Below are 12024 nucleotides of genomic sequence, written 5' to 3'. Positions count from 1 at the left end.
TAATTCAGCTGTCCATTCTTCTTGGCTATGTGTGTGTGTGTGTGGCTTCATCTCAGCATCCCGTTCTTCTCCACATCCCTCTATTAAATGTCATTCTACTATTGAGAGGTGTGAGCTTAGTTACTCTTCAAGAATAACTGTTTCAGCTGTTGTTCCATTGCACATCAGAAGCCATCGGCCCACTGCCTGTTCAGCTGCCTTCCAAGAAAAGGGCACTATACCTTTTCCGAATTGCGAAGGCCACTTCAGGGATGGTGCCATATTGTCCTGGCCTCAGAAAATGCCTTTTGATAAAACCATAACCACACTTGTTTTGGCAAGAATCAGTAGTCCTTTGTTTCGTGTCTTGTCTGTCCATTTTGTCCTGTTGTCAGCAGTTGATTCGAGGATACTTTGTTGTCCAGTGGCTAACTTTTGCCACAATGAAAGTTAACTCCAATTGCAGTTTTTTCAATGCCCATATTTTCTCTGAACTGACATGTCTCATAGTCGTAACAAAAAAGAAAAAATTTCTAAGTTATTAAAACATTTTAAATGCCATATTCTGTAGATCTCTGAAGGGTTTGAAGATGACCTGTCTATCTAAAATATATCTGCTCAATCTTGAAAACATACCTAATATGACTACAAGTTCTATTATAAGGTCTAACTACTAACTTTCATTTCTTTATATCCTAATAGTTGGTAATAATAACATTCAAGGATCAGAAAATTGTATTACATTGTTAAATGAACAGTAAATACAGTTAGAAATATACATATAGTATTTTCTAACAATATCAATTTCAATATATATATTTTGTATACAATATAAAACAATCCAATCCAATGTAAAGTATTTAAAACTAGTAATTGTCTTTTTCTTTTCTTTTCTTTCTTTTTTTTAAACAAGAACCGTAAATCTAATCTCCTTTGCTTTAGCCCTTTTCCTAACTCTTGACAACAACTTGTAACCAATCCCCCAATCAATGAAAATTATCCCAGACCAAAACCCATTAAAAGACCAAAAAAACCACCCGCCCCACAGAGTTGTAGTGTGTTTGTGAAATGGGTCTTGTACAGATGTTACATAGAATGATACGTGGCAGGCAATGGCAAACTGTGCCTTAGGGTTAACTCTAGCTCACACTCTGGTTTGTTAATAAAATTTATTGTCATTCACCGAGCCATATTCATTAATTTGTATGCAAGGTGCCATATAGTTGCTCTTTTCTTACAATGGCAGGATTAAGTGGTTGCAACAGAGACCGGATGACCAGTGGCCTGAAGTATTTATTGTCTTTCCCTTTTCTGTTATTATTACTACTTTTATTTTTTGAGATTAATATAATTATGTCATTTCCCTCTTCCCTTTCTTCCCTCCAAACTCTCCCATGTTCTCTTTCAAATTCATTATCTCTTTTTTCATTAATTATTGTTACATATGTATATGTATTATTAGATACATATTTATTCCTCAATACATAAATACAACCTGCTCAGTCATCAGAATGTTGTATGTACGTGTGTTTTCAGTCCTGACCATTTGGTATTAGATAACCAGTTGGTGTGCTCTTTCCTGGGCAAAGCTGTCTCTCCAGCTGTCAGCATATCTTAGCTGCCTGAGTTCTTTGTGTGGGCTTGAGGCCTTATGGTCTTTGTCCACATTAGCATGTCTGTTGTTGTCCTTGTTCAGGAAGTGTTTAGGCAGTCACATGTTTGAGACTTTATGGGTGTAGCTGCTAACATTCCTAGAAGACACATTCTCACAGCAAGCTCCCTGATCCTCTGGCTCTCACAATCTTTCTACCCCCTTTCTTCAGTGATCCTGGATTCCTGAGGGAGTTGTCTTGTAGATGTGTCCACTGGGACTGGGTGAACATGACTCTGCATTTTGATTGGTTGTGGTTCTCTGTAATGGTCTCAGTCTATTGCAAAGATCAGGTTTCCTTGATAGAGGTTAAGAACTCTATGTATCTGTGGGTATAAGGACAGATTTTAGACTGTAGTTAGGGATTGTACTGGTTTAGTGAAGTGATCGATGTGGGATCTCCTTTACTATCTGTGACATCAATAGCCCTGGAGAAAACAGACAAGTTTGCTTGCTCCTAATACATAGCCACATTCATTGATATGAACATTTCTCTGAGACATGGAGTAGGAAAAATCAGGGTCCCAAATCACATGTGTAGTATTATCCCTGATGTATAAAATCATGTGGGTGGACGGTAATATGTTAAAATCTGTAAGTTGTGAGACTTTGGGGTGTTTTTTAAACCTCTTCACATTTTATGTGTTTTCTGAATCCTAAGTGGACAATAAAGTTATATTTTTGAGTTAAAAAGCAAGCTTGAGAAATGTCTGCACAAAAAAATGGGTAAATTATGCAGTGAGTTTTTGAGCAGCAGCACTTGAGCTCGTAACTCGCAGAAGAGGGGGCAGCTGCTAAGCAGACATAGAGGACCTTCAAAGACCTGCAAAAGAATGTCTGGTTAAACTGTGTTGAGTTTTATATTAGCAAACCTTGAGCCCGCCAAATACTGGTGGGGGCCCAAATAAACTAGTCATAAATTTCTGATGGCCTTATAATTTGTAATTTTAGAAAACAATGTGGCAATGTTGTGGTACTTTCCAGTCTGCTCCTTGGACTTCCACACCTTTGAGGTGCACTCTGAAAGGAGCATCTCTCTGTTATGAACATACACTTCTAAGATCCTCCATGTGAAAAAGACTAGATACACTGAGCTTTTTGAACAGCATGAAGGAATTTTGGCATAAATGGATTTGAATGGTGTCTTAGTCATTATTCTATTGCTGTGAAGAGACACCAGGACCAGGGAAACTCTTATAAAAGAAAGCATTTAATTGGGGGCTTGCTTACAGTTTCAGAGGGTTAGTCCAGATCATCATGGCAGGGAGCGTGGTGGTGTGCAGACAGACATGGTGCTGGAGAAGCTAAGAGTTCTGCATCCTGATCCATAGGCAGAGAGGGAGAGACACTGGGCTTGGTATGGGCTTTTAAAAAACCTCAAAGCCAGTGACATACTTCCTCCCACAAGACCACACATACTTCACGAAGGCCACACCTACTGGTCTTTCTTAAATAGTGTTACTCCCTGGTGAATAAGTGCTCAAACATGAGCCTCTGGGGCCATTCTTACCAAGCCACTGCAGTGTAAAACCTGCCAAGGACTGTATTTAATGTGGGGACATACGTCTCTAGAAGACAGGATGCGGAGCTGATGTAGATGTGAGCAGCGGCCACTCCAGAGAATATGTTAGTCTCTTCTATTCATAATGGCCAAACACAGAAAGCAACTCTAGTGCTCCTCAGTAGGTGAACAAATAAAGTGTGATGTGTCCCTGGGGACACTGAGTGACAAAAAAAATGCTACTGATTCCCACAGGGACTTCATAGTTGTACTTTTTTGACAGGAATGTCAACTCCCCAACAATGACATAGAAACTTATTATTAATTATGAAATTTCGGCCTATAGCTTAGGCTTGTTCCTAACTAACTCTTATAACTTAAATTAACCCATATTTTTTATTAATCTACATTCTACCATGTGGCTTTTACCTCTATCCCATTTTGTCTGTCCAACTAGTTCTGCATCTGGCAGTCTTCTCTTGGCATCTCCATCCTTCTTCTTCCCAGAATCCTCTCTGCCTGGAAATCCTGCCTAGCTATCGGCCATTCAGCTTTTTATTAAACCAGTATCAGTGACACATCTTCACAGTATACAAAAAGATTATTCCACAACAGGACTTGGTTGAGTCACAAAAGCAGTAGGCAAGAAAGAGACAACAGTCTCCCAAACACACTCTGGGGAGCAGAGAAGTGGGCACACTGGTTAAGGGTGGAGAGGGTAAGCACAGGAGATAGATCACAGCATTCCTAGGCACTATGGCCTGTTCTATGGCCTGTAGCTCACTGAACTCTATGCCAAACCCCAGTGAATGTGGCTGTATGCTAATTTAAAAATTAAATAACTATGAGAGAAAAAAGGGAGATGAGGCACTAAAATTACAGTATCACTTAAGAGGGTGATACTGTGACAATTTTTTATCCTTTTTCTTGTTTTCCCAATGTAAATGAGCAAATTATTTTTTGTAAGTAAATGTATGTTTATAACCCAACCTTTCTAAGTACTCTAAAATCACAGTGGTATGAGGTCTGCTGAAAAAAGAGCATTCAGCCTTTTATCCTGGAGTAGGAGCTGAAGGTCCCATGCATCTTGTGTTCAGGAGTCTGGGTACCAGCAGTTACAGCAGGCAGCTCACTTCAGGAAATGGAAGCAGTCATGAAGTATGTGTTTGCAGAAGGGGTACTGAGGACTGAATCTGGCCTTGTGTATGCTAGGTACTTGCTCTCACCGAACTACATCCCAGACTTCTCAAGTTAACCGCTGACACCAAGTAAATGACCCATGTCACAAGGTGCCACATGTAAACATGCTGTCAAAGTTGCTTCCATGATGTCTCTTTTCCTAGAAGGTAAAGAGGGTCCATGGAGGCTTCTCTGCTTATGAAGAGGAAACTGAGGCTCAGGGACTCTCAGGCAAGCAGTGCCATGAAGCATCATTTGGTTTTGTTTTTCTCTCCAGAGACAGGCTGCACTTTTTGATGGTCTGCCAAGTGTGAATAAATGGTAATATTGACCCTTTTTTTTCCTACAAAGAATTTTATGGACACCATTTGAAATTGCATACTGGTGTATGTTTGGGAAGAAAAATGTGCTGACTTGTTGAAAATTCACCAGTGATTTGACCATAGTGAGATTTCCCACCTGTTTTTTCACAGGATTCTGTACTGCACCCTGATCATGCCTCTGCACTACCTCGAACCGTTCTTCTCGTATATCTTCCTCAACCTCCAGCTCATGGTCCTGCAGGGCCTCCACCTGTACTGGGGCTACTATATAATGAAGATGCTCAACAGATGCATATTCACGAAGGTGAGTGCTCTCCAGTCCGAGCTGTTTCCAAGGTGATGTCTCCATGGCCACAGGAAAAGTGAGGTGCAGACAGTGCAGCGCTGCGTTCATCCATCGTGTTGTTTGCCTTATTGTTGACCCGGAATGGAAGCTCGGCCCTCTGAGTGTTACATTCCATGGCTAGGCTATGTCGCTGGCACACTTGGAATGAATGCCAGTGAGCATAAAGGTAGGAACACAGCTGAACCAGAATTATTTATTCGTATTGGTTGTTTGAGGTGCTGGGGATCAAACCCAGGGTGTCGCACATGCTAGGGTAGTGCTCCACCAGTGAACTGTTGTCTGGGTTTTATGCTAAAGATGTTCTCTACAGCATAGTCAGATTTTTTGCGAGTGGGTCTTTGCTGTGGGGTCTCAGGGTGTAGGCGGCGATGGAGTGTACTCCAGCTCTGAGGAGGAAGGAAGAACTTTATGAGAGGGTATGGTAGTTGGAATTTTTTAAACTATTTATGTATGAGTGTTTTGTCTGCATGTATGCCTGCATGCCATAATAGGGCATCAGAGCATCCTATTACAGATGGTTGTGAACCACCATGTAGTGCTGGGATTGAACCCAGATCCTCTGGAAGAGCAGTTAGTGCTCTTAACTGCTGAACCATCTTTCCAGCCCTGGTAGTTGGAAAATTTTTAATCCAAAAGTCTGGCTGCTACTTTGAGAAACCCTTGAGTCAGAATTTGTCTTATTTTTTTTTTTGAGACATGTGTGTGTGTGTGTGCATATGAATGTGTGTTATATGTATGTGTGCATGTGTGTGTATGCAGCTATACATGTGTATATGTGTATGCAGCTGCACATGTGTGTGTTACATGTATGTGTTTTATGTGTGTATGTGTGTGTGTGTATGTGTATGCCGCTGCACATGTGTATATGTAAGGATAGATATGGAGACCAGAGGTCAATGTCAGGTGTCTTCCCCAATCACTCTCCACCTCTTTTTTTTTTTTTTTTTTTTTTTTGAGACAGAGTCTCTCACTGATTTGGCTATACTGTTTGGCCAATAAGCTCTGGACTCTGCCTCCTCAGTGCTGAGATTTCACATGTGCTCCACTGCTTTGTGTGGCTTTTACATGGGTGCTGGGGCTCTGGACTCAGATTCTCATGCAAGCACTTCACTACTGAGCCATCTCCTCTCTCCAGGGTGAGGAACACGTAGAGCCTTACGTTTCTCTGCTGAGCGTCCAGTTTGCATGGGATGCTTTTTCCATGAGCTTGCTTCCACTTTTGGAGTATTGCCCATCATTTGGCTGTAGTTTGTTTCTGAAAACAGCTTTGCTAAATACAGCAACACATTGCTTAACTGCAGATCATATTCATAGATGCATTGCTAGATGATTAAGTCATTGTGTGAACTCACACAGAACTAGTTGGTATTGGCAACTACATACTTAGGCTATATGGTGTAGCCTACAGCTCCTAGGGTCAAAATGAATACAACATCATGAGGCTAATTGAAACAGAAGATAAAAAGGATGAGAGGTGCTAAACATTGAAATGTATGAGACTGGAATAAAGTAACACAGCTGCACTGTTACAGTATGCTTCTATATAAATATGCAAAGGTCTCACTTACATATACACATGCGCAGCGGTACACACACATATATATATAACACACATACATGTAACACACACACACGTGTGATGATGATGAAGGCTATACAGTAAATACATAAGCAAGTAACATTCATTTATCATTATCATCATCAAGTTCTATATATTGGGCATAATTGTCTCTGCTGTAGTTTTATGCACCCAGCAGCACAGTAGGTGTGCTGACACCAGCGTTACTCCACATATGCAAGTAACACATTATACTTAGGTATCAGGACACCTGCTGCCCCCACTGGCTGACAATGGGCACTTGTCAGCTTCACTGTGGTCTTACAGGACTAGCAGGGTGTGTGTGGTTGGAAATGACTGAAAGGTGGTTATGTAATACACGACTATAATACAAATTCTTAATGCCTTTTAGATTTTTGTCAATTTACATTTATTTTGTATTTGGTCTGGACTTTAAGTTCAGAAACAGTAAGGGCAGGGCTTGAGAAATGCACAAGGTGCAATCACAAACTTAGGGAAATAATCCACTCCCTAGCAACAATTACAGTGTTTGAAATGGAGTGTGCTACACAGTGGTTGCAGGGACTTGTTATGGAGGCAAAAGCCATTGACTGAGGACCAGGGCAGACTACTGAGTGATGGGATTTGAGCTGGCCACTGAAGGCAAGTAAAGAAAGTTGGACCTCGTTCTGTGACTAAAGGAACTTTGTTAAGCATCTTACAGGATGATAGATGAAGCTGGTCCCCTCTAGGGTGCCACCACCCGTGTATAACAGCCTTGGCTCACCAATGAAGAGTTAAATGTAACAAGTAGCTGCATTCTAATTGGATAAATTCATTTTTCATCAAATTTGATTTATTCATTTTTTTGCTTTATTAAATTTATCTGAAAGGCCACTAAAGAGTGAACAAATGAACTTGTCATTGCAGTCACTGGCCTCTGAGTTCTCAACTATCTCTTAGCCTCTGGATCTAGAGATTTGAGCCACATCTTGATTAAACCAAATCCTGAGAAGTTTGGGGCTCTTTTTCAGGGGGCAGGGTCTCACTATGTAGTTCTGGCTGGCCTACAACTCACTATGTAGAGCAGGTTGACTTCAAACTTACAGAGCTCCTCCTGGCTCTGCCTCCCCAGTACTGAGACTAAAGGTACACATGTCACCACTCCAGGCTGTCTGAAAACTGACTTTCCTCCAAAGCTGGAATGCTGAGAAATGAATTTTTACTAATGAACATTAGTTCTAGACCAGTGTTGTAGCTCACAGGAATTCTCAGCGTTCTCCTGCGAAAGTGGTGCCTCTGCATGACAGACAGTTAAAGAGCAGAAGTGGGTCCAGGCTGGACAGTCACATGACTGACGCATGCAGTCGTTGGTATAAAGGGGGACTTCAGCAAGCCTGCTGTCCCATTGGTCGAGCCTTTCTGGACCTCCTGTCCTTGTAAAGAAACTGTCCTCACATTAACTGGTGAGTGACACTATTCCAGGTCTGGCAGGAAGCCAGGGAGGGCCACACCCGGAGGCCAATGGAAACCCTTCTTTGGTTTCATTGTGACTTTCACAATTCTGATGCCTAATGGGCCATACCAGGCCAGATTAGAAATGCAGCAGCCTGGCAGAGTGTGAGCAGGAATCCCTGGCTTCCCATGCCATACTGGGAAAAGCTGTTTCCAAATGCAGTTTGACAGCAGCGTGGCCCCGCAGCACTAATTCTTGCTATGCACATGACTTCAGCTGGCTTGCACATGGGGCCCCTTTTCTGCTGCAGTGGCAAAACTGGCTGTGAAACAAGCAAACTCCTCCAGAGCCATAAAGCCTCCTTTAAAGAGGCATTTGAAGGCAGAGCTGCACTGTAAGGGGAGAGGGCGAGCTGAGAGTCTTCAAGGAGCAAGGGGACCACCTGCCTACTCTGTTTCACTTAGTATTCCATGCAGTCCCATCGTTACTAAGCTGACTAATTCTTGAACAGGTTAAAAATGGAATTACAGAAGTTCATGGAGGTTCAAAACTGTCTTTTGAGTCTTATAGTGGGTTAAGAACTTGTCCCTTCAACTCCTTTACATGTGGCAGGCTCTCAGAAAGGAATTTTGAATATACAGAGGTAGGTAATTTAGGAGAAACAAGCCACCCTGTTTTAGGTGATATTGTATGACAAAACTTTTTTCCTGGGAAGATGCAACATACATATCTACTCACCCTAAATAGGGAAGCACCAACAGACCTAAGTATGGATACCACCAAAGTCCAATTTAGTGAACCAATGAGTTCTGTTGGGATTACTTACAGGAATAAGGGTGAAGGGTTACTTACAGGAGAAGAAATGACCCAACAACAGCTGCATCACCAAAGCCCACCCCAGCACGGGTAACAGCTCACAAAGCTAACCCTGGAGCACACTGCACAGCCTGCAGGCAGCTCAACTGGTTGGGGAGTGTCCTTTCCAGGTGCCTCAGTTTTCCTAAACCTCTTCCAGGCATCCTGGCTGGTTTCTGCTTCTTTCAGGGAGCTGGTCTGGCCTCAGTCTTCTTTACAGTTTGACTTAGCTGGGTCTGAGAGGGACTCTTGGCTTTTATTGCTTACCCTGGCCTGGCAGGGCAGGGCCTATTGAATCTGGTCAGTTTCAAGTACTTCCTAAAGGTATTTGAGTTGTTTACCTTCCTGTTTAAGGAGCTTCCCTGCAAGATGGAGTGATTAAAACTTAGAAGAAAGAATACACAACGGGTGGAAAGTTACAAAATAATGATTTACTCATTTTTGGACTCCTGTATTTGTATAGCAGGCTGAAAAGAAGGCTAAAGCTAGCATGCTTTGTAATGGTCACTTTTTCTAGTAACCAGAGTCCTTGCATGTACATAGCAAATGAAGGGTATCCACTATTTGCTTTTGTCCTTTAATATCTGAAAGTAAGACTCTCACTACAGGGCTGGGGGCAGAGGGTCAGTCAGTAAAGTGTTTGCCTTGCAAGCAGGAGGACCTGAATTCAATCCTGGAACCCATATGAAGAAGTCAGGCATGATGGCACAACTTAGGACCCCAGTGCTTGAGAGGCAGAGACAAGAGGGTACCTTTGGTTTGCTGACAGGCTAGTTCAGCCCAGTTGATGTGCTTTAGGTCAATGAGAAATGTGGTCTCAAAGGAAGTGGAATGTATTCCTAAGGATGATGCCGAAGGTTGCCACCTAACTCCATATATGCACTCACACACCTCTATACAGGTGCACCCTTACACACATGAACATCCACACATGCATGAATAAAAAAGAATATAGTTATAAAGTTACAAAATAATGGAATCTGATATACATAGACCATGCTTAGCAGACATGTTCCTGCTTGAGAACAAGACTTGATATTGAAACTTGATTTTTATAAAATGGGTGGTTTTCTGATGAGCTACCAGCCCACATACATCACATGAAGAAACCTCACAAGCTGACATATTCATCTTGTCATTCTCCATGCAAACATGAGAAGTGCTTTTAGAGGAAATTGGAATGACATGGCATATTTTTGTTTAACATGACTTCAGAGAATCTGGCCACCCTTAAGCTTTCATTTCTCTCTAAATGGTACTGTGGGTGCAGGCCAACTCAGGGTTGTCTCTGTGAACAGCCAAGATACTCAGGAGGAGCCAGAGATCACAGCCATCATAGCCAGGTTGGAGACGCTATCCCCTTGGCAACCTGGCCCCGCCTCCTGAATCTAACAGTGACACTTAGGAGGCTCTTCACTGAGCGACGAATAGTGCAACAAGTTAGTGACCGTGAGGAAATGGAGGCCTGCGTGGAATTGACACAGTGACTTCATGACAAAGCCAGTGTCAAAGCTGAAGGTCCTCGCTGTGGGAAACTTCACCTTTTGTCTTATTCTTCATCTGAATTAACTCTAGAAAAGTAAGTGAAAATTCTTGCGTGGAGTCAAAAATAACAAGTAGATAAAAATGCCGAGTCCTCAAAAGATGAGATGAAAAGGCAGCACAGGGCAGAGGAGGTGACTCAGCTGGCAGAGTTCCTGCTGTGCACAGTAAGGCTCTGAGTTCAATCCCCCAGTCCCTACGAAAGTCCCAGCCACACTGTAATCTCAGTCCTGAGGGAGTGGTGGTGGGAAGGTCCCCGAGAGTCACTGGCCATCCCGGATAGCTGAATTGGACCCAGTCTCAGAAAACAGGCCGACAGCTCCTATAGAACAATATCCAAGACTGTTTTCTGGAGACCATATGCAGGCGCATGCACACACACACACACACACACACACACACACACCTCACATGTGCGTAAATGTACAACCCCCCAAACACAAAATAATAAACTTAGAATATAATTCAGCACACATCTTTTGATTTACTCTTAAACTTATTGAAAGCCAAAGAGATGCTTTCTTAGTTATTTTTATTCTAAAATCCCCTCTGTTTAAAGTAATCAAGTAGCTAAGAACACAGGCCCTTCACAGGGTCCATTTCCAGCTCTTCCTTTCCCTGGGTGAGTGACTGTGGTGGTCCTGTTGTCCATTTCCATTGCCTCAGTCTCCTCGTTTGTGACCTGGGGCTGATGACACCTGTAGCTGCTCACACAGTGTTGGACACACCGAGGACACTCTGTGGCCTTGCTGCCATCAGTGCCGGCACTTCAGCAGTGTCCTCCCACTGACTCACAGAAGGCATCCAGGCCCGTTGCCCGACACGTGGCTCCCGGTCAGGCCTATCATCTGGCTTCTGCAGGCTGTCACACAGCTGATGTCAGATGTCAGGACCCTTGGCTTCCAACCAAGGCTCCAATGACAGTTGCCTAAGTTGTCTTCTGCCAGGTGACTTCATGACTCACATTTTGGATGATCCCTGCTGACATGGTCTCTCAATGTCCCCATGTTACAGAAGAAATATAAAATCCACAACATCCAAGAGGCCTCCAAGTCGCCAAGGTTTTCGAGGGTATAACAGATATAAAAGTGCCCTTTGTTGAGCAGAGCTTCATAAAGGCGGCATGAATGGTTGAAATGAAATAGCCAAACCCCACTCTCAATGTATACTTCCATGTTCCTGAATATATGTGCAGACCAGCTGTTTCTACAGTCTGTTCAAGAAACAACTGTGAACTCATGAATGGCTGTGAATAGTTGCTTGGCTTAAAGAATTTCAAATTCAAAAATCCTTTCAGATTATATATTTATTTCCACAACAAAAAAGAAGTCCCCACAGGACTTTAGAGCTGGAAGAGACCTTAAGTGGTCCACTCTGGCACATCACTCTTCTGAAGGCTTTGCTGTCCATAATGAGCACACCACTCACATTCACGTATGTTGACTCACGCTGTCTCTGAGTCTCCTGGTCACTTAATAAAGCCACTATGGTCCTCCTGTTGTAGTGGAAGAGAGCAAGGCAGGGTGAAGAAGTTGCATGCAGCCCAAGGTCACACCGCAGTGAGAATGACATCGTGAAGCCCGAGGAACTGGAGTCTGGTTACAGGGTGAACGCTCCTGCTTCTCCAGATGGCC

At 42.8% G+C, this 12024-nt stretch overlaps 1 protein-coding gene across 2 annotated transcripts in view; it reads left to right on the top strand.

The window, feature by feature from the left end:
* Positions 1–12024, top strand: part of Cers3 (ceramide synthase 3) — a 98923-nt gene that overhangs the window by 66603 nt on the left and 20296 nt on the right. For both annotated transcript variants that reach the window (XM_037198802.1, XM_028872857.2), the window contains exon 10: positions 4784–4937. In XM_037198802.1, the coding sequence (XP_037054697.1) occupies positions 4784–4937 (154 nt within the window). The remainder of the gene's footprint in view (positions 1–4783; positions 4938–12024) is intronic.

This window comes from Peromyscus leucopus, chromosome 1, assembly GCF_004664715.2.
Source record: "Peromyscus leucopus breed LL Stock chromosome 1, UCI_PerLeu_2.1, whole genome shotgun sequence".
Lineage (NCBI taxonomy): Eukaryota > Metazoa > Chordata > Mammalia > Rodentia > Cricetidae > Peromyscus > Peromyscus leucopus.
The sequence above is the reverse complement of the archived record's forward strand: the minus strand, read 5'-3'. Positions and strand labels throughout refer to the sequence as shown.